Source organism: Emiliania huxleyi (genome assembly GCF_000372725.1).
Source record: "Emiliania huxleyi CCMP1516 unplaced genomic scaffold EMIHUscaffold_68, whole genome shotgun sequence".
Classification (NCBI taxonomy): domain Eukaryota; phylum Haptophyta; order Isochrysidales; family Noelaerhabdaceae; genus Emiliania; species Emiliania huxleyi.
Window position 1 is genome coordinate 349,213 of NW_005196900.1, and position 26,526 is coordinate 375,738.

The following is a 26,526-nucleotide window of genomic DNA, read 5'->3' on the forward strand; positions in this document are numbered from 1 at the left end:
GGAGCTTTCCGGCCTCGAGTGAGAAAACGGCTCGTAACGCCGTACGGTACGTATGGACTTTGAGGGTGTTGACGGCGCGTATCTCTCGACGGTGTGTGAGCTGTGAGAGAGTGGAGAGCCGAGTGTAGCCGTATGTCATATACTGTTGCACATATACACAACGCTGCACAGAATCTCAGTTATCACCCGGGGGGGCCTGGACCGGCCTGACCGTGACGCGGCGTTCCCGCTAGCGAGTCGACCTTGCTCGAGAGGAGCTCCACGCGCAGCGAGAGTGCCTCCTGCGCCTCCATCACACACCGCACGCCGTCGCCGGCCGCGCGCCGCGCGGATGCCAGCGCGGCCGCAGCCTCCTCGGCCTCGTTCGAGGCGAGGGTAGCCGCCTAAGGCGCCACAAGCCGGGGGAGAAGTGGACAGTGGAGCGGGTGGAGGGGTGGCACTCACCACGAGGGGGCGGCCACCTGACGCGCATTGAGCTGGTCGGCCAGTTTCGGCTAGTCTCGGCCAGTCTCGGCCAGTCTCGGCTACTCTCGGCTACTCTCGCCTGGCGCGCAGTGAGCACCGCCTCGTCTGCGACCCGCTCGGCGCTGGCGGCTCTCTCCTCGGCGGCGCGCGCCGTCTCCGCCGTCTCCACTGCCACCGAGACGGCCGCCGCCGCCGCCGCCGCCTGTGCCTGCTCTCGGAGGGAGGCCTCCTCCTGCAGCGCACTCCACAGTCGCCTGTGCTCCGCCGTCACCGCCGCCACCGCCGCCACCTGGTGTGAAGCCTGTAGTGAAGGAGCAGCGGCATGCTGGCGCCGCCTCGCCTCCGCCTCCGCCTCGCTCGCCTCCGCCCTTGCTTCCGCCTGCCTCATCGCCACCTTCTGCACAAGCTCTTCCTGATCCGCCGCGCCGCTGCACTCGAGCCGCGTCAGCCGCGCGCTCACCGCCGCCAGCTGCGCCTGCAATGCAGTTGCCGCCTGCTCCGCCGCTGCGGACGGCGAGGAGGGCCTGATGCCAGCGGCGGATGCAGCCTCCAGGGCTTGGACCCGAGCCGTGAGCGCCGTCACTCTCGCCGAGTCGCTCGCGTCATCGATGAGCGCACGAAGGATCGCTACCGCCTCGCGGCTCGCTGCGCGCTCGTCACGCCACTGGGCTCGCATCATCTGAATCTCGCCACGCATTGACTCGTGCGCCTCGACGAGGCCCGCAACGGACTCGGAAAACACCTGCGGCAACTCCGCCACTGCCGCCGCCAGCGCTCCGAGCCGGCAGCTCAGCTGGTTGAGGAGTGCCCGCTGGTCGGCAACGTCCGCCGTCTCGTGCTCAGCCCACGCGTTTAGTTCGTGCACAGCTTCCCCAAGCCGCTTCAGCTCGGCACGAAAGGGCTGCTGCGCCTCGTGGTTGGCGCGAGCCCATGTGGGCGATGGCGACGGCGGCGGTTGGTGGCGGCGTCGCGCCGGGGCAGTCATAAGATCAGCCGAACTGGTGGCGAGGCGGCCGACGATGGCGAGAGGGTCCGAGGAGGCGTAGTTGAGGAGGAGGTTCTGCAGCCGAACTGGGTGAGAAAAATAAAAGTGGGAAGAGAAGAAGCAAGAAAATTTTCTTTCTTTCTTTCTGGGCACGGGACTCTCCCCAGAAAAATAAAATAAAAGGCAAGCAGGGCCCGGCAGTCATAAGATCACCGAACTGGTTAGAAAAAAGAAAACAATCAATCTCTGCGATAAACGGTGCCACTCTAACTCACTGCCCCAGGACACACACTTTAGCGGGTCCACCCCTCTAGGGTTCTGAGGGCCGGATTTTTCAAGAGCTTTTAAGAAATGAGGAGGCTTGGGGGCTTAGATTGCCATTTAAGAAATGAGGAGGCACGGGGGTCCCTCTTTTAAGACCGTTTAAGAATTCTTAAGACCGTTTAAGACCGTTTAAGAAAATCGGCCTCGGCCCTCGCCGGCATGCGTCGCTGGGTTCCGCGCCGTTTTCTCCCATACTGCCGTTATTAGGCACAAACCCGCCTCTGAAGACACATCTGTAAGTCTGGTGCACTGGCAGGAGCCATACTCGCATACGGGGCGCGTGCTGACTGTAGCCGGCTTCCCAGCCTCCGGCGTCTACCGGGAGCCTCCCGGACCATCGTGCATCGACCTCGGGAGCTCTCCCGAGGACCGTTTAAGCGTTTAAGACCGTTTAAGGAATCGGCGGCCCAGGCAGCCTAGCTTAAAATGGGCCATGGCCCGCTTTAATTAAGCCGTTTAAGCCGCAGGCGCCCCAGGGCCCACCCTTTTGAGCCTAGGGGTACCCTAAGCCGGGACACGCGGGTCCGCACAAGGCGCCTCATATTTCAAAAGATCCTAAGATCGTGCAGGGCGGGGACACATGTCCCTAAATCCCATCTCGTCTCAGAGTTTGACCGTTTTATTTATTTGTTTGTTTACAGGCGCCTCACACATGGCTCAAGCGGGGGGGGCCCTCTCAAGCGCACTACGTTATCTCCCCGGAGGGTCCCCGCCCGAGCGGCGCGCGCTCGCCCTCCACGCTCTCGCCACACCATGGCCACACAAGCACATCTCGCTGTACTCTCCGCCTCTCGGTCTCTTTTTTTGATTTCGTTTTTTGCATATACGGCTCTAAACACGCTTTTTGCGCGCGCGCGGTACGACCCTTCAACGAAAGAGTGGGAGGAGGAGGCTGTGGCGCCGATGCTAACGGCACGAGGGTACGTCAGCACGGCGGTGCTCGATGGCAAGCTCTACGCGGCGGGCGGCCAGGATGATGAGGCCGACCGCGCAACTTCCAACCTTTTGGAGCGGTACGACTTGGCTGCGAAAGCATGGGAGTTTGTGGCGCCGATGGCAACGCCACGCGAGTCTCACACCGAAAGTAGCCGCTGAGAACGGCGCCGACGCCGGCCCCGCCGCCGCCGCCGATGCCGCCGATGCCGTCGGCGCCGTTGGCGCCGTTGGTGTCGTTGGAGTCGTTGGTGTCGCTCGTGCCGCCGGCCTGGAAGCGGACGTCGATTCCCTCGCAGACGGCGGCGGGCATGTGCTGGGTCAGGTCCGGGAGCTGCAAATCGGGCAGCAGGCCAGCGGCGGCGAGCGGACGGCCTGCAAAGGGGTAGGGGTAGGGGTCGGGGTAGGGGTAGGGGTTGGGGTTGGGTTGGCGCGCCCCCGCTCTTTTCACTTTTGTGATTCTCGTCGCGGGTCGTTTCGGCCGAGGGCCGTGTGCCCGTGTCGCGTGAGGACGCGTGCGTGTGCTTTATCGCACAGCCGGCACAGTGCACAGACGCGATAAAAATTCTCTCGTCTCAGAGAGTTTGACCGTTTACATGTATTGTCGGGACGTTACCGCGCGCACACACGCGCACGCACGCACGCCCCGGTGCACCGCACCGTCACTCTCATCGCTCGGGCCTGAGGATGCCCACGCCGCCTGTGTCGACCCCCTCGCCAAACGTCTCCGAGCCGTGCACCGTGTATGTGTCGAACCTCTTCGTCGGGTCGTACACCTCGAAGCGCGAGTACGGGAACTTCTCCTTATTCCGCTCGTACAGCCGCTTCTCCATCACCTTGCCCGCGTGGCTCTCGTCCTTCTCCACCCGCGAGTCCACAGGCCCCAGCCGCACGTCGTCGTGCACGTCGAACTGGAAGAGAGGCCCCGACTTGCCTCGCGCCTACGGGACGTGTCGCGGAGAGGACGACTTGTCGCGGACACGACGCGGCTGGCGGGTCCCGACTCTCTGCCGCAGGCGTGCCTTGTTGACGATAAGGTCGTAGAACGAGGTCGAGTGGGGCAGGATCAGGTCCTCCTTGACGTACATCAGGTCGCCCGGGGAGCAGTTGCGCAGCTCCTTGACCTGCTCGCGGCACTTGTTGAGGAAGGTCTCGATCGTCCAGCCCTTCTTCACCTTGGTCTCGTACCGGTGGCCGCGCCCGTCCCAAAAGGAGTATGTGACGCCAATCTCCTCCGCCTTCACCCGGTCCTGCTCCGCCTGCCACTCCGCCGCCAGCGCCGCCTTCTTGGCCTCCGCCGCCGCCTCGCGCTCCCGGTCCGGGAGGAAGCCGGTGTCGACCGAAGGGTTCTTCCCCAGCTTTGGGCGCTTGACCACCTCCTCCTCCCCCTCCTCCCCCTCGTCTTCGGCAAAAGAGAGCGTGCTCGCCGCCGCCCCCTTCTTCTTCTTCGACTTCTTCTTCTTCTTCTCATCGGCCGGCTCCGCCGCTTTCTCCAGCTCCTCCCGCCTGCGCGTAAATTCTGCCTTGCTCACAAGCCCGACCGTCGCCGAGGAGAGGGCCGCATTAACGTCGGCGGTGCCAGACGCGAACGAGGGTGGCACGCCTGGGCCACCGCTTGGGCCAGCCGAGTCTGCCATTCCTCGTCACTGCGGCGAAGGCGGAGAAGGAGGCGCAGAAGGCGGCGGCGCGGGCGGAGCCGGGCGGCGAGGGAGCAGACTATCCAGCGGGGGCCCTAGAAAGAATTCTAGCTCGGACACCACCGGAGCCGCCTAAGCGACTCCGTTAAGAACGGCAATGCACTTAGCACCGTGAGAAAGAAGAATTTAGTCAAAACAACTCTCTCTCACAGCAGAAAGGCTCGACACAGGTGCGAACTGGCGCGTGCTAGTACTATCGCAGGCACACCAGAGAAAGAAGAATCAACCTCGCCAGGCGGGACCCTGTCCCTCGTTTGGCGTGTTCGTTTTATTTATTTATTTATTGGGGACACTAACACACTATAGATGGATAGTGCCCGAGAGCGAGGGGCCCGGAGGGGAGCACAAATAGGACGCCCAGCCTTGTGCCCTCGTGCCGCCGAGTGCGTATCCTATGCGAGAGAGATCCCCTGTGCCCTCCCCTTGCCCAGCCCTCAAACAAATGACCAGCCCTCTCCGCGCCGCGATGCCCCCCCAGATGTAGAGCGCTGTAGAGGCCTCTACACAGCGTGAAATGTCAGGAGCAAACTCTACCTCAAAAGCGGCGAGCGACCGAGGCGCGTTGCGCTTTCCAATGCTGCCCTGGCCTTCCTTCTCGTTGCCCGCCCAATGAATGGGTGGCAGGTGCCTCTGCTGCTGTGGAGTGGGAGTGGGATGCCTCACGGCTGCGACTGGCCGGCGCCGGCGCGTCAGCTCGGCTCGGCGAAGCAGGAATTATGGGATTTCTTCTCCGCATGTACCTAGCCCGGATTTGCAATAAGGGCCGGGATTGTGGGAGAATTGATCCCTGCCGAGAAACTTGGCACCAAAACGTCCAACTCCAAGCTTCGCCTGGCACATGGGCCAGCTAGCCTCGAATCTGAGCGCGACCATCTACGAGCACCTCGCGCCACGCCCCCCTTCCCCGGGCGTCGTCCGTTATCACTCTGTCTGGGTCGACGACGAGGGCGCCACGCACATTGAGCGGGAGCTGCAGTTTTCGCGACTGGAGGAGGCCGATTACTCTGCCTCTGGTACGCTCCAGCACGTGCGCAAGTTCACGAATCAGGACTTTGAGGTGACCGACATCGTGGTCACGCAGCAGATTGGCACCGACCAGTGGAACCACAGCCCCGCGCCGCGGTTTGTGGTCACTCTCGAGGGCTCGTGGTTCATTCGGACGAGCGACGGAGCACAGGTCGTGATGCGCCCCGGCGACGTCCTCTACCAGGACAACACGAGCACCCACCCCGGCGCCCTTGACGGCACGCGCAACGCCAAGCACTACAGCGGGGCCATCGGCGGCCCGTGCAACCAGCTCATCATTCAGCTGGAGACGCCACTGCGCACAAACAAGCCGGGAAGGTGGTCGGACGGGTGAGGCCGACCCGCTCTACCAGATGCGCAGGGCCAGTCGCACCGCTCCATCGTGCTGTAATTTATCACTCAGTGGAGCCGGTGCGAATTCCCTGCGCCCGTGCCAACAGCGCCACCGCCAGCCGCCACCGCTGTTGGTCTGCAACGAGACATCCGCGCCGCGCCGAAGAAGCGCCTCGGCCAGTTCCGCGTGGCCATTGCCCATTGCGATAATCAGCAGCGTCATGCCGCTCACGCGAGTGCCGCAAGCAAAGGTGTACTCGAACCTCGCATCGACCCGCCCGCCGCTGTCGAGCCACACCAGCACCGTCGCCTCTTCGCCTCGCTCAGCCGCTTGCACGACCTCCTTTGGCACCGCCTCGCTGCCCGGTGCGGCCTCCGCACCGCCCTCGCCGCTCGAGGCAGAGGCCCTGGCACTGGCGCCCGCCGCCGCCTCGCCTGCGGGTGCGCCGCCCGCCCCTGCGCCACCCGCCTCGGCCGACGGCGCCTTGCTCCGAGCTGCCGCCACCTCCCCGAGATGCGTTCTGAAAGCCTCGACGCACTCGGCGTGGCACTTCTCCTTGGCGTACTGCAGCGCCGTCTTGCCCGCCTCAGTGCGCAGCTTTATGTCTGCGCCCGCCCGCAACAAGCGGAGCACCACGGCGGGATGGTTGTGGAAAGCGGCGAACATCAGCGCGGTGTCGCCCTGGTTGGCCTGCAGGTTGATCTCCGCGCCGCCGGATCAGCGTGTCGACAATCCGCTCGTGGCCTTGGTAGACGGTGGCCATCAGCGCAGTGCCGCCGTCGCTGTTCTTCTGGTCGATCTCCGCGCCGTGCCGCAATGCCAGCTCGACCAGCTTCTCGTGGCCGTTCCCGGCGGCGAGAGTCAGCGCGGTGCCACCGTTGCTGGTCTGCAATGAGACATCCGCGACGCGCCGCAGAAGCGCCTCGGCCAGCTCCGCGTGGCCATTGGCCATCGCGATCATCAGCAGCGTCATGCCGCTCACACGAGTGCCGCAACCAAAGGCGTACTCGAACGTCTCGTCCACCCGCCCGCCGCCGTCGAACCACGATAGCACCGCTCCCACTTGGCCATCCTCGGCGGCCTTCTGAATGCTCGCAGGGACGTCGACGCCGCCCTCCTCGAACGGCGAAGGCGGCTTGCCCGGCGCGGTGGACATTGGTCAGGGTTCGGGCCCAATGAAGCTACGTTCTCTTATGAGACCGGCGGGCGACACGAATGGGGAAGCTGGTCATTTCAGGCGAAAGAGAAAAAGAGAAAAAGAATTTAAACAAAAGAACTCTCTCTCACAGCAGACAGGCTCGACACAGGTGCGAACTGGCGCGTGCGAGAAAAAGAATGTCCCGAAAAGAATCGCGGTTGGGGGCACCATCTTCTTAAATGCAAGCCCCGTTCTGGCCATTGTTGCTCTCTGTGTATGACGACCGCCCGCCTGCTGCGCTCGTGCGTTGAGACCCTCGGAAGGTTCGTGCTCTGGCCAGCCTTCCATTCGATTCTGCTTCCAGTCTACGTTCTCGTTCTCTCGCCATTCATCGCGCTCGGCCTCTGCAGCTCCGACGCTGCTGTCGGCGTGCCTCCCGCCTTCCTCGCCTGGCGGCTGGCGTCGCCTCCCATACCTGATTCTGATGGTGCTCTTCGTCGACCTGCCAATCGCCATCTTAACGTTTATACCGAATACCGACATTTCTGATAGAGAAAGGTTCTGTTCCTCCGGAATCCCCTCAGACTCGGCTCAGAGCTCGCGAGAGAGCCAAAAGGGGCGAGAGATGAGGTACCTCCGGGTCGATCGCGTCGTCGCCAGCCGTGTGACGGACAATCTTGACCGCCACTTCGAGCCCGTCAAGGCGGCTGATCGCGTGAAAGACAGGGCCGTTGCGGCCAATTCCAAGCGTTCGGCCGGAGAGGACGTAAGGCCCGACTCTCCGAAGCCGCGGCTTCTTACGGCCCGCCGCGCTGGCCCGGCCCGCCTCGTGTGTCGTCGCGGCACTCGCTGTGTCGCTCGAGGTCGCCATCAAAACGGCGGTCGCCAGCCGGCTTTCGTGTCCTTGACGTGATCACCAAGTCCATGAACGACCTGGTCGCGCCACGGCGTCTGTGTAATCACTCGAGATTTCTGTCTTTTTTCCGTCCTTCCTCTTCTGAGATGACTCGAGGTTCTCGAGGTGGATATCCTTTGGCCGCGTTGGGTAGCCCTGGGAGGGGCGGGGCAAGCAATATTGGCTGAGTGCCAGCGCGACCAATTACTGCGATCAATCGGCAGGCGGCGGTGGCGGGCGCCAGTGCATGTTGCCCCAGTCAAAGACCGTCTCCGACAAGAAGGACGGCGATGCGGCCCTCTTCTTGAGCATCTCAGACGCGTACGAGGAGCTGTCCAGCAAGTCGAGCGGCGAGAGCCCCTCTATCCCCAACATGAGCGAGGAGCTGTGGACGGATCGGTCCGACTCGCCGCTCTGCAAGGCCTGCCTCAACGGCGACCGCGTCGAGGTGAATCGGCTGCTCGCCGAGGCGCGCTCGGACCCCTTCCAGCAGGACATCGTCAACAGGCCGGGCCGGTCTGGACTGACGCCGCTCAAGTACGCCTGCGTCAACGGGCACGACGCGATTGTCGAGAAACTGCTCGAGTCCCGCTGCAGCGTGGACAGCACGAGCCGGGCGGGCGTGACGGCGCTGATGGAGGCGCGTGCGGATCATGGGGTGGGAGAATCCTATCGATTAGCCCTGAGCCTAATCTCTCTGTGGAGGCGTGCATCATGGGGAAGGAGTCGTGCGCCCGGCTGCTCCTCGACGCGGGCGCAGAGGTCGATAAGCCGAACATGACGGGGCAAGCGACCTCCAGCCCTCGCAGTCTCTGCGGGCCCGGCCCCGAGGCTCGGAGGTCTCCTCACACGTAGGCAGACCGCGCTTTCCTTCGCATGCATGGCGAGGAGCGGCAGCGAGGCGCGGTGCCGCCTTGGCCGCGCCGGTCCATGACCAAACCGCTCATCACAACATGGCCGCCGGCGCTGCTCAGGCGTGCTGCCGGCTGTTGGTCTCGCGCGGCGCCGTGTCCTCTCGTGCGGAGCGGGGTACAGGGTTGAAGTCTCGCTTAGTGAATGGACGGCCCCTCTAGGCGCCGGCCGCTCGCACGCGGACGCGGAGGGGCGGATCCAGTCGAGTAAACCATGAATGATCACGATAGGCGCCGACCGCTCTCGCCCCGACGGCGAGGGGAGGACGGCGGCACACTTCGCGCGCAAGGTCAAGAACGAGGCGGTGGCGGCGTGGCTGGAGAAGGGCATCGACACGCGGCGAAGCACGCCGGACTCCAGTCCGCTGTTCAGCTGGTTATGGATTGCGGATGATAGGCGACGACGCTCTCACGCACGTGCGGGGCCGCGAGGGCGAGGGGCAGGGCGGCGAGGCGGCGGGTGGAGAGGGGAAGGGCGGCGCGGCGGCGGGTGGCGGGGCGGTGGGCGGTGCAGGGGAGCAGGGCTGCGAGGGGTGCGGCTCGCGCGACCCGAGCTTGTCTGGAGGAAGAGGCGCCTTGTCCTAGTCCGGCTGTGATGAAGCAGCGCTAATAGTGAATTGATTGAGTGCAATCACAGGCGCCTTGTCCACGAGGGCGGCCGAGTCGCGCAGCAGCGCGCCGGCGTCGAGCCGCGCCGCCCACGTGCCGAGCGCGGCGTCGAAGGGCGCCGCGTGCGGCGAGAAGCCGAAGGAGGTGTTTCTCCAGTGCGTGTGCGCGAGGTCGGTCGAGACGAGGAGGGCGACCTGTGCTCACAGATGGACGGGTTCCGAGAAGGTTCCGAGAAGGCTCAAGGAAGGGTCTCGCTCGCGACGAGGCGGGAGAGGTCGCCCGCTTGCTGGACGCCTCGAGAAGGCGGCCGAGGTCGCGGCCGAGCTGGAGGAAGCCGGTCGCGACGGCAGACGAGAGGTTGTACCGCGACAGCGGGAGGCCGAGCGTGACGAGAGGCGGCAAGCGGTGGGCAGCGGAGGCGTTTGCCACGTAGCTGAGGGCGAGCACCTCGCCCCAGTGGAGCGGCATGGGCAGGACTCCGTTCCAGCCACGCTGCAGAGTCACGTTGTGCCTCGCGGAGAGGACGTCCATGATCTGCTGTGCCCGGCGTCCGTTTGGCCATCGAGCGAGACCGGGTAAAGCTTGCGAGGGCTGGCGGGGCCAAACGACTCCTGGAGGCCTCGGCCCACGGTCGCGACGCCCTGTAGCGCCGCGTTCTGATAGATTCCGACGTCCCAGCTTGTCTGAAGCCCGTGAGGTGTAGTGAGCACGATCGCATCGGGCGCAGCGTCGGCCAGCAGCCGGCCGGCGAGCAGCGAGCCTCGGTGAAGGCCGTCGGCGGCGGCAGAGAGGTGGGGTTGCGGGAGAGGAGCGACGGATCAAAGGCGAAATCGCCGTGAGGCGCAGGACCGCCGCAGCGACAAGAGGCATGACGAAGCAGGTGGCGGCGAAGCGGCGACGGTTGAGCGCGGCCACACACAACAGTCGGAGGCCAGACGTGAGCGCAAGCAGACCTGACTAAAAGAGTTGGCGAAGCGGCGACGGTTGAGCGCGGCCAACAACAGTCGGAGGCCAGGGCGTGAGCGCCAGCGGCCGGCCAAATGTTTTTCTTGCTGAAAAAGAATTCACGCCGGCTCTCTCACCGACACAGGTTCGACACAGGTACCAAGAGGAGCACAGCAGACGGCAACTCCTCAAAAAGCATTCATCGCTTATTTCATTCCGCTTCGCCGGCTCCTACTGCATGTCACCGCCCTCTCCGCCATCTGTCGTGCGGCCCGAAAAGCCGCCGCCATCCTTCAAGTACGTGCAGCGCCTGCGCGAGATGCGGGTCGGCGGCGGCGACAAAAATGGCGACTCCAGATGTGCCGCTGCCTACCTGCAGCCGCCTGTGATTGTTGAGGCGGGCGGCGAGCACCACTACTCTATCATCCTCCTTCACGGGCTCGGCAACCGTGGCTCCGATTTTCTGCCGATCCTCCACTCCTTCTCGCGGCTCGGGATCGACGTCTCCAACGTCCGCTTTGTCTTTCCGAATGCACCGCGCCGGACAATGCAGTGGCCAGTCTGGGGACCCTCCCGTGGCGTCCAGGCGTGGTACACTTACTTCAGCGATGAGTCCGGCAAGAGCTCGGCCGACGCCGACGAGATTGCGACCTCCGAGCTCAACGCGAGTGCTGCCGCGCTGCTCGCCCTCGCAGAGGCTGAGGCGAGGTTAGCCGAGATTCGGCGGGATTCGCCTCCCAGTTGGATTGTTCGCTGAGATTAGCGGAGATCACGCGGCGGCCACGATGACCACTCTCGAGACGCCCAGCCGCTGCGAACACAGGCCGCCGCTCTCGGCGGCGACTTTGGCAGAGTCTTTGTGGGCGGGTACTCCCAAGGGGGCACCGTTGCGGCGCACGCGGCTGTTAGCGACGGCGCGCCGCGGCTGGCCGGGGCGCTGCTTACTCGCTCGGTGCTGATGGCCCAGACGTCCCTCTCTCCTTCCTCCGGCGAGGCGGAGGAGGGCGAGCCGCACTTGTGTTGCGAGGAGTGAGCGTCGTCGCTTCACCCTTCCTGCTGTGTCTGACAGGAGCCGGAGGGACGCACGCCGTTCTTCGCCTTTCGTAGCGGGCGCGACAACACGTACCCCATCGGCGTGCAGCGCCACTCCCCTTCGCTGAGGTGTGATCGGCGCCTCTTCACGCCCTCATCCCCGTGCAGGCGTGCAGCGCCACTCTCAGGAGCGGCTGGTCGCGGGCGGGTGGCCGGTCGTTGTGGCCAGATTGCTCCGCGGTACGAGCGCCCCTCTACGCCTCGCACTTGTGTGAGCAGGTGGTCGCTCGCCGTGTCCGAGTCCTCTGTCAACCACGCCACGTGGTAGAGCTCGCCCGAGCTTGATTATGGCGCCACCGCCCGCGGGCATCTTCACAGCCGCAACCGCGTGAACAGGTCGTGGGGCGAGTACGATTATGTCGCCGCGAGCGCCGCCTTCGCGCTAGGCTTGCGCGCCGACCCTCCCCCCACGGGAATCGGGCCAGGGCGCAGCTGCTGGACTGCACCCTGCCTCGACCTGCACGGCGTCCTCGTCTCGCTCTGGTACCGCTTCCCCTACCAGTGCGTGGGGCTGTCCCCTTGCTGCCGCGGCGGCGACCAGGCGCCAGCGGCGTCGCGGTGAGTAATTAACCCTTTGAGGACACGTGTTTCACGCGTGGCACAGCGCATTTCAAGTCCCCAGTGAGCCCTGGTGGAGACGCGGACGAGCGATTCAGAGGTTGCATCCACTGAGAGAAGGGCTCTCCTTTCCCTACGTACGGCTTTGGGCTTTACAAGACGTACCTCGTACGAGGACGCTCAAACATATTCTGTAAATCTAAATCACAAAATAGGTAAATACTAAAAAGACTTGAGAGCTTACCAGGGTTGGACAAAAAGAATTCAACGAGGTCGTGGTCCAAAAAAGAAGGGACTATTCGTGTTCTCATGGCCTCCCTCGCTCGAACCCCATCCCGGTCAGGGTGGCCTGAGGCGCGGCGCTCAACCGTCGCCGCTTCGCCGCCTCCTGCTGCGCCCTGCTCTCCACTCCCTGCGTGCCTCGCCGCCGCGCGTCCTCGATCGGCCTCCTGGTCTCGCAGAGGCCGCAGACTGGCGCGAGTGGTGGGTTGAGGAGCGTGCACGCGGGGCACGCCCACGCCGCCTCTGCCTGCGCCGCTGCCGCCGACGGCGTGGCGGTGCCGTTCGACGCCGTCGCTGCCACTGCCGCTCCCTGCGGCGCTCCCGCCGCGAGCTGCGGCGGCCGCTGCTGCGGCTGCGGCACAGGGAGAGGCGGCGCGGCCTGCACGCCGGGTGCTGGAGCGGCAAAGGAGAGGAGGGAGCCCGCCCGCCGCATCAGCTCGTGCATGCTGCGGCCGGTGGCGAGGGTCGCGTCGCCGTGCACCATGTACTTGTAGTACGCCTGCTGCCCGCGCTCCGCGTCGGCCGTGCCGGGGAGGATGTACCGGAAGTTGATGTTGACCCTCGGCCGGCGCGAGGCCGCCTTTGGGACGCGGTGGTGCCAGTGCCTAAGGGGAGATATGGGGAGATGTGGGGAGATATGGGGAGATATGGGGGGACGCGGTGGTGCCAGTGCCTCTGCGTGGGGCTGTGCATGACGAGCAGGTCTCCGTCGGCGAGGAGGAGGTCGCGCTGCGGGGTGGACCGGTCCACTCCGTCGTCGCCGCCGCCGAGCGCCGGCCACACGTTGCGCATTCGCCGCAGCTGGAAGGAGGCGGTCGCGCCGAGCGAGAGGGAGCCGATCGTGGGCCGCTCGCCGAGGAAGGTGCGCCCGTCCGTGTGCCATGCGATCTCGTCCGCCCCGTCCATGTAGAGCCGGAGGAGGATCGCGTTGAACGGCACCCCCAGCGAGGCGCGCACCTGCTCGACGAGCGGCAGCAGCCAGTCGGGGATGGGAACGAACGGCTCGAACGCATCAAAGCCACCGAAGAAGGCGGTGTAGCATGGCGTCTCGCACTGCTTCTGGAAGCGTCCCGACAAGTACGTGACGCGGTGCCACAGCACCCTCTCGGCCAGCGTGCTCCACCAGGACCTGCGGCTCTCGGCGTCGAGGTAGCCGCGACAGAGCTTCACGTGCAAGCCCTTGGCGGCGTCCTCGATGCGCAGCCAGTCGCGTGGGGTCTGCGACGGCGCGGCTGCGGCGGCGGCGGCGGCAGCGGCAGCGGCGGTTTATTTGCATAGACAGATGTGTACGTATACTGTAGTTGCAGAGCGCCCCATACCGCCAGCTTGCCGCCACCCGGTCCCCTCGGCACGACTAACATGCTAACATCATCTATGCGATCACAGCCGTCATGGCACGTCGAGTACGGAGTAGTGGAGCCATTTCATACTGTATTAGTAGGCGCCCTGCGTGACGGCGCGGCAGCCGTTGTCGTCGGAGCAAGGGAAGATCACAAAGCCGCAAATAACCCCCTTCGGGCCTCCGCTGGCCGACTCGTCCACCTGGCGGCACTCGGTCGTCTTGTACGGCTTGAACGTGTCCTGCAGGAACTTGTCTCGCCTCAAGCGGAGTTTCTTGTACGCGCCCTCGTTGGAGAGGTACCAGCCCTGCAGCTCGTCTGGTGCCTCCGCCCACTGCCACCCGTCGAGCCTGCGCACCTCGGTGGCGATCGGCTTGACCAGGTCGCCAAACTGCTCCTTGCCCGTCCGGAAGAGGCCCGACTGCTGCAGCAGCGTCCGCCCACGCTCTGCGGCGCTCTGCTCCGCCACGTCGGAAGCCCATATCACCGCCGGGCCGGGAACACGGCCGTCCTTCGTCTCGCCAAACTGGCCCTCCTCGGCGGTGGCCGTCGGGTCGTGCTCCCGCCAAAACACGCCCAACAGCTTCTTGAACGGCAGCTTCTGCGGAACGTACTCGACCTTTAGCGCAGGGACCGCCTCGCCGTCGCGCGCCAGGCTCCCCGCGGTCGTCTTCACGACGCCCAGGTACTTGATGGCGTCGATTGCGGGCTGAAGCAGGCGTGTGTCGCCCGCGGACAGGTACGCAACCGCCAGAGGCGCGTCCTCGGCAGCGGCGGGACTGCTCCTGAGCATGGCGGCGGCGGCGAGGGCAGCGAGGTCGCGTCGTTCGAACTGAAACTGCCGCGAGAGCTGCTGCTTCGGTGGTGCCAGCGGCGGCGTAATGAGCGAGGCGAGCACTGCGAGCGGGGCGAGAACCGCCGCAGGCATCGTGGCGTTTCAGATCGCACACGCCTAGGCGCTGGGTTTGGACTCTCTGAGGGGTTGGACCATGGCACCCTGCTGACAGACCCACTCCCTTTGTTCTCTTCTCATAAAATCGGAGGGTCGGCCCACTCCCTTTGTTCTCTTCTCATAAAATCGGAGGGTCGGCCCACTCCCTTTGTTCTCTTCTCATAAAATCGGAGGGTCGGCCCACGGGGGGACTGACGACTGTGTGAACTGAAGCGACCCAACGATTTTATGAGTGGCAGCAAAGGGAGTGTGACAGACCCAGCCTCCCGGAGACCGGGGATGGGCGGTCAGGACCATACCCCCCCACCCTTTGGGCCGCGAGGGTACCATACCATACGCCTTTTTTCCTGGTCTCGCGGACGCGGCGCGCCCAGAGTTCGGTGCACGAAATGGAAAATTCTTTTGCTTTGCGGCCAAGGATGAGACAACAAAAGATCTTTCGCCTCACAGCTCCACACACACGCACACGCACATAGAACATTTTTGGACATGCGAAAGTACCGACCGAGACTACCGTACACGCCTCAATTCCTCAAACTAGCTATAGAGGGTACAGGACTCGCTCAGAGTGGCTCACCCGCCTGTTCTCGCTCGGCCGCCGTGGTGTATTCTTCCGGCGGCCAGCAGCGCAATCCCCTCTGAGGTGACCGTAAAGTTGCGCGGGCGCGCCGAGAAGCGCGGCGCGGCCCCGGCTCTGGCGGGCGCCATGAGCGGCTCTATGCCGATGGTGGTGGCGCCGCTGCCCTCCCAATTCTTCTTCCACTCCTGAAAGTGGAAGAAGGCCAGCTGCGCGCAGCCGTTGGGCAGCGTCGTGCCGGCCGCCGGCGCGACGCGCTGCCCGTAGAACCTGCCATCGGCGACGTCAAAGGTGGTCGTGGTGGCGCGGGCGGCCTCGTCGCCGTCTTCGAGCAGCTCCGGCGCACACATGCGAAACTCGACCGGCATCCACCGGCCACACCTGCGCAAAGGTTCCGACGAGGCTCAGGCAGGGCTCCGAGGAAGCCAGTCGTGCGTTCCGCCGACCGCACCCTTCGGCGTCCATCCGGAGAGGTCTCCGCTCGCCGACCGGCAAATGCGGCCCCGGCAAAGAGAGCTGGCAGCCGCCCGCGGAGGAGTGACGCGCCTAGCCGGGCAACCGCCGATGCCCCTGAGGGAGGGACCAACTCGCTGGCCGCCGCACGCAGAGGAGCGGCGCGCGAGCTCGTCAGGGTCGACGCGCGTCTCGGCGGCGCAGCGCCACACCGCGCCGTCCACCGCGTAGATGGCGGCCTCCGGCTCGCCGGACGCGGTCAGGCCGACCGCCTGCTTGTGCACCATAGCGATGCGCAAGTCGCCCCGCGAGACGGCCTGCTGACAGCTCGAGGCGGTGAGGAGACGCCGTCTCACATCCCGAGCTGTGAACAGACGCCGTCCACGCCCCGGGGCGGGAGAGACATGCCTGGTGCGAGTAGCTCCTCTCGGCTCCTCTCGGCTCCTCTCGGCTCCTCTCGGCGCCTCTCGGCGCCTCTCGGCTCCTCTCGGCTCCTCTCGGCTCCTCTCGGCTCCTCTCGGCTCCTCTCGGCTCCTCTCGGCTCCTCTCGGCTCCTCTCGGGCCTGGTGCGAGTAGCATCCCTCCGCGCTCTGGAAGCGCTTCGGGTAGTTTGCGATCCCCCGCGACTCCATGCGCCGGACCCACGCCACCTTGAGGAGCAGCTCCTTCTGCAGCTGGCCCGCGATGTGGTCGCACCGCTGCCACACGGAGCTCACTCGCGGCTCGTTCCGGTGTACCGTCCACTGGCCGCGCAAGTACAGCGCCTCCTGGTCGCCAAACGAGTAGGTGACGATGTCGTGCTGCTCGAGCTCCGCTCTCGACACGAAGAGCGGCAAGTTGCCGACCACCATGTCGAGGTCGCAGTACCTGCCCGCCAAGGAGCGTCGCATCAGAGCCGGCGCACGGCAGGCTCCCAACCGCGCATGTCGCGGTCGCGTACCCCCAGTGGCTGTAGCCGTTGAGGTACTTGCTGAAGACGGCGCCTGGGGGGAGGGGCCGAGAGGGCTCGCGGGGGGAGCTCCGAGGGGCATCGGCGGCGAGCTGCGCGAAGGAGTGCGCCGAAGGTCGGCTTGTACTCGGCGACCAGCCGCGGCCACTTGTCAAACATGAAGCGAAGCGCCTTGAGCGCGACGGTCGCGAGGTTGGGCGAGGTCGGCCGAGGTTGGGCGAGGTTGGGCGAGGTCGGGCGAGGTTGGGCGAGGTTGGGCGAGGTCGGGCGAGGTCGGGCGAGGTCGGGCGAGGTCGGGCGAGGTTGGGCGAGGCTAGCCTTGATCACGACTGTGGCGTTGCGGATTGGCAAGTTGAGCGCCTCCCCCAGCTGCATGCCGAGCAGCATCGAGAGGCCTCCCGGGCCCAAGTCGAACCACTTGACGTTGGGAGGCACGTCAGCCGGCACCGCCAGGTCCTGGGAAGGCGGGAGGGAGGTGGCAAGAGGGGGGAGGTGAGGGAGCGAGTGGAGGCAGAGGTCTGCAGAGGCGGCGGCGGCGGCGGCGGCGGCGGCGGCGGCGGCGGTGGCAGCGGTGGCGGCGCTGGCGGCGCTGACGGCGGCGGCGAACAGGCGGTGGCGGCGGCGGCGGCGGCGGCGGTGGTGGCGGTGGCGGCGGTGGGGGGGGGGCGGTGGTCGTGTTGCGGTGTGCACGGTCCTGTTCCTCGTGAAAGACGAGAAAGTCGGCGAGCGGAGAGGAGAGGCGCGCCTGAGGGCCAGGGTCGGGCCAGGGTCAGGGTCAGGGTCGGGCCAGGTAAGGGTCAGGGTCAGGGTCAGGGTCAGGGTCAGGGTCAGGGTCAGGGTCAGGGTCAGGGTCAGGGTCAGGGTCAGGGACAGGGACAGGGACAGGGACAGGGACAGGGACAGGGACAGGGTCAGGGTCAGGGTCAGGGTCAGGGTCAGGGTCAGGGTCAGGGTCAGGGTCAGGGTCAGGGTCAGGGACAGGGACAGGGACAGGGACAGGGACAGGGACAGGGACAGGGTCAGGGTCAGGGTCAGGGTCAGGGTCAGGGTCAGGGTCAGGGGGGTTAGGGTCAGGGGGTTGAGGGGGTCGGGATCAGGGTTGGGATGCGGGTTGGGATGCGGGTTGGGATGCGGGGTGGGATGCGGGTTGGGATGCGGGGTGGGATGCGGGTTGGGATGCGGGGTGGGATGCGGGTTGGGATGCGGGGTGGGATGCGGGTTGGGATGCGGGGTGGGATGCGGGGTGGGATGCGGGTCTCGTTCGACAAGGCTGGCGGCGACGGAGGCGAGGCACGCCGACGCTGCGAAGTACGGCGTCCAGGGTGGCAGTTCGCCCACCTAAGAGGCGAGGGAGGCGGGATTCGCGGCACCACCACGTCAAAACCTTCAACAGCGGCACGAGACCCAATCGTGTGTTCGTCGACGCACGGGAGGCGTGGCGCGCTCCAAGAGAGGGGCGGGAGGCGTGCGTGGGCGGCAGCTGCCGCCACACCCCGCGGCAGGAGCAGCGCGAACCACCTCTCGGCTACCTCTCGGCTAGACATGCTCTCGCCCACGGCAGCAGCAGCGCGAGCCGAAAGTCGGGGTGTCGCTCGCCGCAGGGCATGCCCCGCGGGACCCGCCCTGCCGCGCTGTGCGCGGGCAGCGAGCCGTGCTGCCCACCGCTGCCCGCGCTGTGCTCGTCGTGGAACACGCGCTGCGCCTAGGATGGGCTTGGGCTTTGGGCGTTGGGCGTTGGGTCTTCGGCTTTCGGGGAAGGGAGAGAGAGAGGGAAGGGATGGGCCCGCGCGCTTGCGCCTCCTTCTGCCGGTCGCGTATCTGCCTCAGCTCCTCCTCCGCCGCCGTCACGTCGTCCTCCTCGTCCGGCGGCGGCGGCGGCGGCGGCGGAGACGGCGGCGGCGGCGGCGACGGCCGCACTCTGCTGCTGAGCTTTTCCCACGGCGAGGCTCTGCCGTCTCTGGGGTTGAATCTGTCTCCGCGCGGCCGGGACGGGCGCGGGCGTGGCTTCTCGTCCGAGTAGATGAGGAGGGCGTCGTCGTTGACGAGGTCCTCCACCGACACGATGCTCTCGCCCGCCAGTGTCTCGATCTTTTGGATCGACCCGATCTGCAGCCGCTCCTGGATGCCAAACGTAAACATGTTCCAGTCGTCCGACGCGCGCAGGACAAAGCGAGCCTTGCGGTGGCCGCCGAGGAGGGAGAGGTGGATGACGCGGCTGCCGGCCGGATGGCTCTCCGACGAGTGCCACAGGCCGCCGCCGCCGTCGTCGTGCCGCGGCGCCACCGGAAGCACCCAGAGCGAGAGCAGCGTGCCGACCGGCCCGACGACAGCGAGCACCGCCATCAGCTCGCGCGCGCCGAGGGCGCACGAGTAGCGCGGCGTTGACTTGGCCGGACGGCGGAGCTTCTTCACCTTCTCGCTCCGCGGCGACGCCAGCGGGAGCGGCGGAGGCTGCCGCCGGCCAGGCCGCATCTCCGCCTCGGAGCCGCAGCGGCGGATGCCTATCTCGGCGTCGCTGTCGCCGCCGGTGCCGGGCGGGGCTCGCATCCACCGCATGGTGGCCGCCAGCCCGTGAGGGCGTCAGAGTGAGCGGCGGAGGTCAGCGGTTGCGACGCTCAAACATCTGGAACTGGCTCGCACGACCTACCGTGCGGCGGGCAGGGCTATCGGAATAAGAATTCAAAATCCACTTGGGGGCACAGGACTCTGACGGGTGTGTTTGCCGTGGAAAATTCTTCTTTCCCAATGAGGCAAATGAGGCGCGAGAGTTTAGTTGACCGTTTGCAGCCGAACGTATGTCCCTCGTACTGCGACCCATCACACCAACCCGCAGCGGCCCACGCTGTGGCGACGGGCGCAGCGACATCCTCCTCTCCGCGGGCGAGCTCGTGCTTGGGAGAAAGGCCGCCGTGCCTGTCCCGGGAGTAGAGACCGTGACCGAGGACCCTCGTGTGTCGCGGCAGCACTGTCGCCTGCGAGTGGCGGAGGACACGGCCACCGTCGCCGCCATCGGCGACGCAGTAATTGTGCACTGGCGTGCCGGCAAATCGACACCGCTCCGTGGCGTGGCCACGCAAGATCTGCAGCCCGGTGATGAGATACTGCTCGTGGAGCCGGACCGGAAAGCCTGGGGTGCGTCGGCGCGCTTCGAAGGGCAGTCGTGCGCCTACTCGGTCGCCACGACCACACCACTGCGCCTCGTTCCGCTCGATCCTGCTGCTGCACCGTGGGCGTGCGGCTGGCGGAACGGTGTTTTGGACGTTGCACTCGAGGAGGACGGCAAAGAGGTGGTGCTTGGGCGATCGACGGCAGCCGGAACGAGCTGCGGGCCTCACCACCCACTCGCCGACCCACGCATCTCGCGCGATCACGTGGTGCTGCAGCAGCGGCCCGGGCAGCTCGCGACGTGCCGCTGCCTCAGCGCAAACGGAGCTTCCTCCTCTCCGTTGGTGGCGCCGGAACCGTCTCGGAACTTTCTCCGAACCACCGGAGCCCTCGTGTAGGCGTCCTCCTCTCGTTGCCTGCGGCGGGCGTCTCGATCCTGCCGAAAGAGGCAGACACCCACTCCCTCCCGCCACACACCCAGCCCGCACGGTCCGGCACGCCCCTGAGTGTGCTGCCGCCGCTCCCGTCGTCGCCCACCACGCGCAGGCGTCGTGCCAACTTCCGCTCGGCGCAGTGCTGCAGCTTGTGTATGAGCCGCACACCCCGGCGACCGGGCCGTCTGCCCCGTTTGAGGGCAACTGCTGCGCGTACGTCGTCTCGCAAGAGAGGCCGTGCTTGCTCAGCCCGCGCTGGCCCTGGCAGCTGCCAGACCCGCGCCGTCCGGTGGTTGTGCCGGGCAGCGACGCCGAGGCGCGTCCTCTCTGCCGCCCTCTCCCGATTCCGCCTCCCTCCATCCACCCTCCCCGCCGCCTCAAACCTCCCCCCCTCACACCTGCACACCCTCATGACTCCCCACATACTCCTCCCCTCACCCTCACACCCTCACGACTCCTCCCCTCACATAACATAATCCTCTCCTCACACCCTCGCACCCTCGCACCCTCGCACCCTCACCCCCCACCCCCACCCCCACCCCCACCCCCACCCCTCAGGCACGGCTTGGTCGCCACACCGCCGCGAGGCCAAACGCGTGGGGCATCCTCCACCCGCGCGTGTCGACGGCCTGCGTGCGGGTTCGCGGCGGGCCGGGCCCGCCCTCGCTCAAGGTCACCGGAGTCAACCCGGTCCTCCTCCTCCGGGGCGACGAGGGCGACGGGGGCGACCGGATCGACAACAAGGGTGCGGAGGGTGCGGAGAGTGCGGAGAGTGCGGGGGGTGCGGGGAGTGCGGAGGGCGGGCGCGGCTCAGACCGCAGGCGGCAGCTGCTCCGACGCGGCGAGGAAGAGGCGCTGGCCGCGGGCGACATCGTCGAGCTCTGCCCTAAACTGCCGGGCGCGCTTGCGCCGGTCCTCCAGCTCTGCGGCTGCACGTGCGCGTACCGCGTTGAGTTCGAGGAGAGCTCAGCGCCCACAGCGCAGGAGGGCGCTCGTGGCGGGCGTGGCGGGGCGGCGGGCGAGGCGGCGGGCGAGGCGGCGGGCGAGGCGGCGGGCGAGGCGGCGGGCGAGGCGGCGGGCGAGGCTGCGGAGCGTCAGGGGGCGTCGCAGGAGGCGGATGCGTCGGAGGAGGTGGAGATGGGCGAGGCGGAGGAGAAAGATGGAGCCGAGACGGTGGAGGCTGGCACCGATGAAGATGTTGGCACTGGTGATGAGGCGGAGGCGGAGGAGGAGGAGGAGGATGGAGCGGAGGCGGGGGGTGGGGCGGAGGCCGAGGCAGAGGCCGAGGCAGTGGCTGAGGGCGCGGCGGCGGTCGAGGCGGCGAGGGCGATGGACGTCACAGAGGCAGAGGGGGGGGGCGCAGAGGTGGAGGTGGAGGTGGAGGAGGAGGCAGAGTCGCAGGCGTCCGTCGCGGACGCCCGGGCGCTCGCTGAGTCCGCCGAGCCCGCGATGCCGCCGCCCGAGCCGCCGAGGGGCGAGCGGAGAGAGGAGCGCGCCATGGACGAGGACCAACCGAACGCCGAGACCGAGCCGCCGGAGGCCGGCGCCACGGAGGCCGACGCTGCGGACGGACGCGCCATGGACGAGGAGCCGAGGGAGCGCGGCCGAAGCGGCTGCGGAGACCGCCGCCGGAGCGGGCGGGCGGTGCCGCAGGAGATCGGCGAGGGCAGCCGCGTCGCCGCAGTGTTCAAGGTGGGCGTGGGAGGGCGCGACAAGACCATCTGCGGCGAGGTGCTCCGGGTGCACGCCGGCAGCAGCCTCTGCGATGTCAAGTTCGCGGACGGCGAGGTGTGGTACAACTTCAGCAAGCACAAGCTCAAGGCCGCGGCTGGCGCGGGCGAGCCGGACGCGGCTGACGCCAACCCCGAGCGACATCCAGAGCCACGCGGCCGCAGCGGCGCGGCTGGCGCGGGGAAGCGGCGCCGGCAGTGTGCGGAGGACGAGTCGCGTCGAAAGACGCTCGAGGCACTGCCGCGCACGCGGCCCCGCCCGACTGGCCCGCCGCCGGCGATCGAGGCGGCGATGGGCGGAGAGGCGATGCCGCGCGTGCGGGTGCGTCCTCCGAGGGCCCCTGCCGAGCCGGCGCCGCCTGCCGAGCTGGCAGTGCCGGCGGCCGAGACTATGCCGCCGGCGGAGCCGGAGGCGCTTGCCGAGCCGCCCCTCGCCGCGCCGCCACCTCCTCCGCCTGCGCCTCCGCCCGCGCATGCGCCCGAGCCGGCGGCGGAAAAGCTTCCGCCGGGGTGGAGCAAGATCTACGACTTTGGAAAGGTCAAGGGCTACCGCGGACCGGCCGGCGAGCGCGCGGGCACGAAGAAGGAGGCGTGGCGCCGGCACCGGGCGGAGGCGGAGGCGCAGGCGGAGGCGGAGGCGCAGGCGGAGGCCGAGGTGGAGGCGGAGGCGGAGGCGGAGGCGGAGGCGGAGGCGGAGCCCCCCGAGGCCGCACAGGACCACTGGGTGCGCTGTGACAGTTGCGGCAAGTGGCGCTGCCTGCCCGCCGGCTTCTCTGCCGACGACTTCGTGTCGGCGGAGTGGTTCTGCAGCCTCAATCCCGACCCGGCGCCGTGAGCGCCGCGAGGCGCCGCGGGGAACACCTGCGCCTGTGACACATCCGTGACACGTCCCTTAGGTGCGGGACAACTGTGAGGCGCCCGAGGAGAGCGAGGCGGAGGCGGCCGAGCGGGTGGCGATGGAGCAGATGGCGGAGGCGGCGGCGAGGCTCGCGGAGCAAGAGGAGGCGAGAATGCCCGAGAGTGCCCATGAGCACCCGAGATCGACCGAGATTGACTGAGATCGCGGCGAGGCGAGACTCGAGGAAGAGCAGGACACCCCTCCAGCCCTCCTCCATTTTGGCGGACGATGACACGCCCATGCCACGCCCCCCAGGAGCGCGAGGAGAGGGAGCTGCGCGAGCGCGCGCAGGCCTTCGCCGAGATGGACGAGGAGGTGTCGTTCGGCGACGACGGGCTGGACGATTGCGACGACGAGATCGAAGAGGAGGAGGGTGAGGAGGAGGAGGCCGCGTACTGCGAGGCGGCAGAGGCGCCCCTCCTCGCCTCCGCTCGCCCCGCCCCGCCCCCTTTCCGCATCTCACCCTCAACCCTCGCGCCTCCCTCCTCGCAGGAGTTTGCGGCGAAAGCGGGCGCCACGGCCCTCGTGCCATGGAGCGACGGCGGCGAGGCGGCCGCAGCGCATGCCACGGCGCCGCCGGCGCCGCAGGACGGCCCTAGCGGCTCGTGGGAGGAGCGCGACGATTTTGTGAGGCCGGGGCACCCGGGCTTCCGGAAGTTCGTCCGGCAACGGATGGCGGAGAGTGGTGCGCACCAGACACTTCCGAGGCACTTCCGAGACACTTCCGAGACACTTCCGAGACCGGACCCTCTCACCCCTCCCCGCCACCTCCACCACCTCCCAGCACACCAACGCATGCCTCTCGCAGGAGTTCCGGCCAACCGCAGCGTCCTGCCGCCCGGCGAGCTTCGCCCTGCCGCGTGGCTCGCCGGCCGCCCGATCCGGCTGCAGCCCTACCAGGAGACGGTCTCCTTCGTCGCGCGGCCAGAGTCCTTCTCCAGCCCGCGCATGCTGGTCGTGCACCGCACTGGCGCGGGGAAGACGGCGACCATGATTCGCGTGGCCGACAACTACTATCGAGACCGGCGGCCCAAGGTCGTCATCTTCCCGACCAACGCCGTCTGCCGCAACTTTTATACCGAGCTGCGCAACGCCCACTTCCCAAACCGGTATGCCTCGTACCTCGACATGCTGCACAGCGAGGGCGGCCCGACCAGCGGCGACCGGGACAAAAAAGACCTCGCGCTTCACGGGCTGCTCAAGCACGGTCGCATCCCCGATGGCTTCCTCGCGAGCCCCAGCCTGCCGGCCGCCCCGCTGCGGGCCTTCACCTTTACCCAGGCGGGCGGCGCGACGAGCACGGGCGACAACATCAACGCCGTCTTCAAGTGTCCCGACGGGTACGCGGGCGGCTACCCCCGGCGCCTGCCTCGCAACGGCGGCTACTCCGACTACACAAACCTGCACAACCCGATGAGCAACAAGGTCATCCTGCTCGACGAGGTGCACAATTTGATCCGGCCGAGCGCAGAGATCCTTCGCAACCCGCGGCGGCTCGAGATGCTCAAGCGGTTGCGCGTGCTCCTCGCGACGGCCGAGAACTCCGTGATCCTCGGCTTCACCGGCACGCCCCTCTGCGACAGCGACACCGACTTCCAGAAGCTGCTCGGCATCTTCAAGGGATGGGCTGACTCGCGGGGCACCGTCAAGGACCTGTCTCACGAGGGGTTCTTCTCTTTCTACATGGACACGCCGCTCTCCGTCTTCCCGGCGGTCCGGCCGGCTGGCGTCCTCACGGAGGTGCCCGACGCGATGGTGCGGCGGTGCACGCTGCGCAACTTTGCGAGCGAGGCCGGGGCGGGCTTCCTCTTCGGCCGTGGCGGCCGCGCGGCCTATCAGGAGCAGGTCGCCCGCGAGCGAGAGCGGCGCCAGAGCGTACCGCTCGACCGCCTCCCGCCCGACTCTCTGCACCGGCTTTCGCTCTACTGCTCCGTGCCGCAAGCCGGCGGCTACCCGGGGCGCAGCGACGTCGCGGCTACCCTGCTCGGACAAAGCGGCAAGCTGCTGCGCACGTTTTTTGCAAAGGTGCCGCAGACGCCGCTCGGCTATGCGCAGCAGCGGCGGCGCCTGATTGGCTACAGCGCAAAGCTGGCGCGGGTGGCGGACGACGTGTGCGCTCTGCAGGCGCCGGGCGGCGACTTGCCCAAGGTCTTAATAATGATACACCGCTCAGCGGGCTACAAGGCGCTGCTGCGCCACTTGGGTGCGAGGCTGCCCAAAGGGTCGGTGCGGGGCTTCCCTTGGGCGAAGGGCGCAGAGGTCGCCGACGAGGAGCTCCACTCGCTGCTCGGCGACAAGCACGACGGCACCAGCGGCTGCGGCTGCTCGCTCTGCGCCTTCAACACGCCGCTCGGCGGTTGCGTGCGCGTGATGGTGGCCGACGCGAAGGAGTGCGGCGAGGGCGTCTCCTTTCTGGGCGTGCGCAAGCTGCTGCTCACCGACCTCCCCGCCGACCCGCTCACCTTCATCCAGCGCGTCGGCCGTTCGGTCCGCTTCAACGGCCACGCATCGCTGCCGCCTGAGGAGCGCACTGTCGACGTGCTCATGTACGCCGGCGTGCTCAAGAAAGAGTACTCGCATCGGGGGACGGAGCCGTCAGCGGACGAGCTGTTGCTGGCGCGCTTGCGCAGCGAGCTGCGCCAGTACTATGTCGATCTCGGCCGGCTGAAGGGCATTGCCTTCGACGAGGGGTGCTGGCAGGAGGAGCCAGAGGACACGGTCCCGGCGGGAGCCGGGGACCAGCCAGCGGGCTCTGCGGCGGGCTACGACGAGGGCGAGGCCAGCGCGGGGGAGGGGGAAGAGGAGCGCTGCCGGCGTGAGCGCGAGGAGGCGCGCAAGCAGCAGCAGCAGCATCAGCAGCGCGAGCAACCGCCGCCGCCGCCGCCGCAGGGTGCGCCGCCGCCGCGGGAGGAGGAGCAGCGGCAGCGGCAGCAGCGGCGGCGGCCGCAGCAGGAGTGGCGGCGGCGTGCTGCCTCGGCGCCGCCCCGCGAACGGCCGCAGCCCCGCCCTGGCCCGAGTGGCCCGATCGGCAGCTCGGACGCGGACAAGTACGTCCGGCAAATAATCCTGGCTGCCGACGATGCGTCGCACGCCTCCGAGCGCGCGAGGCTGGCCGCGATGCTGGACATCGCGCCGAACAGGGACGCGAGGGCCTTCCGCATGTCCTACTTTGTCATCATCAAGGCCATCCACCCGGACAAGTGCAGGGAGGCCACCTACCTGTCGTGGTACGAGCTGGCCACCAAGCTCCTCAACGGCCTCTATGACACCGTCAAGGCACGGCTTTGATGCCGCTTGCTGGGCGGTTGCGGGTTGGACGAGCCCTGCTTAGAAGGAAAAGGTTTTCTGCAAGGTCCGTATGGCTCACCGTGTAGTCGGCCGGGTGCTCGCCTCGCCTCTTACTAGGCGCGCCTGATGATCCACCAGACGCACTGGGACGGAGAGGCGGTGTCCTTTGCAGTAAAAAGTGATTTTTCTTTTCGTTCTTCACGGCACACACACAGCCACACACAGTGACATCCCAATTCCCATTGGTTGTCGTCGTCAGTGAGAATCGCCGGCCGCCCCCCTCACGCGATGTCCCGATTCCGCGCGCCGTCGCCGCGAGCGTGCCGCTCCCCGAGCTGCCGAGGAGAGAGCGGGCATGGCACTCCCTCCCCAGCCCGCAAGGCGGCCCACCCCTGCCCCCTCAGCCGCCCTGCGTCGCGAGTCCGCCGTGGTGCTTGCGCTGCTTGACGACGCGGTCGGCCATCCAGACCATCACGCAGTGCAGGCCGACGAAGAGCGGCGCGAGCGCAGCCTCGAGGAGGGGCCTCGCGCGAGGGTAGTGGCCTAGGCACAGCTCTCGGCTCTTTGCGGGCCGCTTCCCTCTCTCCTTGTCCTCAGCCTCGAGGG

General features: G+C 67.2%; 11 protein-coding genes across 11 annotated transcripts in view; 4 read left to right on the forward strand and 7 right to left on the reverse strand.

The window, feature by feature from the left end:
* Positions 1 to 118: 118 nt before the first annotated feature.
* On the reverse strand, positions 119 to 1,524 carry EMIHUDRAFT_437988 (hypothetical protein). The gene is made up of 2 exons (XM_005762403.1): positions 539 to 1,524; positions 119 to 383 (listed from the first exon to the last, which is right to left on the reverse strand). Exons 1-2 carry the CDS (start codon positions 1,448 to 1,450, stop codon positions 183 to 185), a joined length of 1,113 nt encoding a protein of 370 aa, XP_005762460.1. The 5' UTR covers positions 1,451 to 1,524; the 3' UTR covers positions 119 to 182.
* Positions 1,525 to 3,290: 1,766 nt separating this feature from the next.
* On the reverse strand, positions 3,291 to 4,433 carry EMIHUDRAFT_452781 (hypothetical protein). The gene is made up of 2 exons (XM_005762404.1): positions 3,730 to 4,433; positions 3,291 to 3,648 (listed from the first exon to the last, which is right to left on the reverse strand). The coding sequence occupies exons 1-2, from the start codon at positions 4,342 to 4,344 to the stop codon at positions 3,376 to 3,378; spliced, it is 888 nt and encodes a 295-aa protein (XP_005762461.1). The 5' UTR covers positions 4,345 to 4,433; the 3' UTR covers positions 3,291 to 3,375.
* An 809-nt stretch (positions 4,434 to 5,242) lies between these two features.
* On the forward strand, positions 5,243 to 5,764 carry EMIHUDRAFT_216181 (hypothetical protein; the record flags this gene model as incomplete). Its single annotated transcript, XM_005762405.1, has 1 exon — positions 5,243 to 5,764. One exon carries the CDS (start codon positions 5,243 to 5,245, stop codon positions 5,762 to 5,764), a length of 522 nt encoding a protein of 173 aa, XP_005762462.1.
* A 2,280-nt stretch (positions 5,765 to 8,044) lies between these two features.
* On the forward strand, positions 8,045 to 8,919 carry EMIHUDRAFT_216183 (hypothetical protein; the record flags this gene model as incomplete). The annotated part of the gene is made up of 4 exons (XM_005762406.1): positions 8,045 to 8,455; positions 8,653 to 8,703; positions 8,772 to 8,826; positions 8,900 to 8,919. 4 exons carry the CDS (start codon positions 8,045 to 8,047, stop codon positions 8,917 to 8,919), a joined length of 537 nt encoding a protein of 178 aa, XP_005762463.1.
* Positions 8,920 to 9,339: 420 nt separating this feature from the next.
* On the reverse strand, positions 9,340 to 10,461 carry EMIHUDRAFT_216184 (hypothetical protein; the record flags this gene model as incomplete). The annotated part of the gene is made up of 4 exons (XM_005762407.1): positions 9,340 to 9,349; positions 9,580 to 9,851; positions 9,947 to 10,077; positions 10,404 to 10,461. 4 exons carry the CDS (start codon positions 10,459 to 10,461, stop codon positions 9,340 to 9,342), a joined length of 471 nt encoding a protein of 156 aa, XP_005762464.1.
* Positions 10,462 to 10,500: 39 nt separating this feature from the next.
* EMIHUDRAFT_216185 (hypothetical protein) lies at positions 10,501 to 11,916 on the forward strand (the record flags this gene model as incomplete). The annotated part of the gene is made up of 5 exons (XM_005762408.1): positions 10,501 to 11,010; positions 11,086 to 11,214; positions 11,332 to 11,423; positions 11,574 to 11,618; positions 11,691 to 11,916. 5 exons carry the CDS (start codon positions 10,501 to 10,503, stop codon positions 11,914 to 11,916), a joined length of 1,002 nt encoding a protein of 333 aa, XP_005762465.1.
* Positions 11,917 to 12,845: 929 nt separating this feature from the next.
* On the reverse strand, positions 12,846 to 13,181 carry EMIHUDRAFT_57409 (hypothetical protein; the record flags this gene model as incomplete). Its single annotated transcript, XM_005762409.1, has 2 exons — positions 12,846 to 12,923; positions 12,978 to 13,181. Coding segments are annotated over 2 exons (282 nt in total), but the record flags the coding sequence as incomplete, so codon positions are not given.
* A 447-nt stretch (positions 13,182 to 13,628) lies between these two features.
* EMIHUDRAFT_216187 (hypothetical protein) lies at positions 13,629 to 14,462 on the reverse strand (the record flags this gene model as incomplete). Its single annotated transcript, XM_005762410.1, has 1 exon — positions 13,629 to 14,462. The coding sequence occupies one exon, from the start codon at positions 14,460 to 14,462 to the stop codon at positions 13,629 to 13,631; it is 834 nt and encodes a 277-aa protein (XP_005762467.1).
* Positions 14,463 to 15,059: 597 nt separating this feature from the next.
* EMIHUDRAFT_216188 (hypothetical protein) lies at positions 15,060 to 19,021 on the reverse strand (the record flags this gene model as incomplete). The annotated part of the gene is made up of 7 exons (XM_005762411.1): positions 15,060 to 15,444; positions 15,515 to 15,609; positions 15,729 to 15,833; positions 16,158 to 16,383; positions 16,457 to 16,499; positions 18,008 to 18,167; positions 18,383 to 19,021. 7 exons carry the CDS (start codon positions 19,019 to 19,021, stop codon positions 15,060 to 15,062), a joined length of 1,653 nt encoding a protein of 550 aa, XP_005762468.1.
* A 239-nt stretch (positions 19,022 to 19,260) lies between these two features.
* On the forward strand, positions 19,261 to 25,920 carry EMIHUDRAFT_452782 (hypothetical protein; the record flags this gene model as incomplete). Its single annotated transcript, XM_005762412.1, has 11 exons — positions 19,261 to 19,914; positions 20,117 to 20,293; positions 20,719 to 20,952; positions 21,115 to 21,201; positions 21,439 to 22,325; positions 22,473 to 22,521; positions 22,631 to 22,684; positions 22,888 to 22,947; positions 23,125 to 23,317; positions 23,441 to 25,350; positions 25,633 to 25,920. The coding sequence occupies 11 exons, from the start codon at positions 19,261 to 19,263 to the stop codon at positions 25,918 to 25,920; spliced, it is 4,593 nt and encodes a 1,530-aa protein (XP_005762469.1).
* Positions 25,921 to 26,085: 165 nt separating this feature from the next.
* EMIHUDRAFT_437991 (hypothetical protein) overlaps positions 26,086 to 26,526 on the reverse strand; it is a 2,154-nt gene continuing 1,713 nt past the window's right edge. The window contains exon 4 of the mRNA XM_005762413.1: positions 26,086 to 26,464. Within this exon, the coding sequence (XP_005762470.1) occupies positions 26,202 to 26,464 (263 nt within the window). The 3' untranslated portion in view covers positions 26,086 to 26,201. The remainder of the gene's footprint in view (positions 26,465 to 26,526) is intronic.

What these genes read in the sequence shown, in the direction of transcription:
- EMIHUDRAFT_437988 (XM_005762403.1), bottom strand. Translation starts at nt 1,450, where the DNA reads ATGACTGCCCCGGCGCGACGCCGCCACCAACCGCCGCCGTCGCCATCG. An exon ending in TCACTGCGCGCCAGGCGAGA is followed by an intron (nt 384 to 538) that starts GTAGCCGAGAGT and finishes GTGGCGCCTTAG; the next exon opens with GCGGCTACCCTCGCCTCGAA.
- EMIHUDRAFT_452781 (XM_005762404.1), bottom strand. Translation starts at nt 4,344, where the DNA reads ATGGCAGACTCGGCTGGCCCAAGCGGTGGCCCAGGCGTGCCACCCTCG. An exon ending in ACGACCTTATCGTCAACAAG is followed by an intron (nt 3,649 to 3,729) that starts GCACGCCTGCGG and finishes CACGTCCCGTAG; the next exon opens with GCGCGAGGCAAGTCGGGGCC.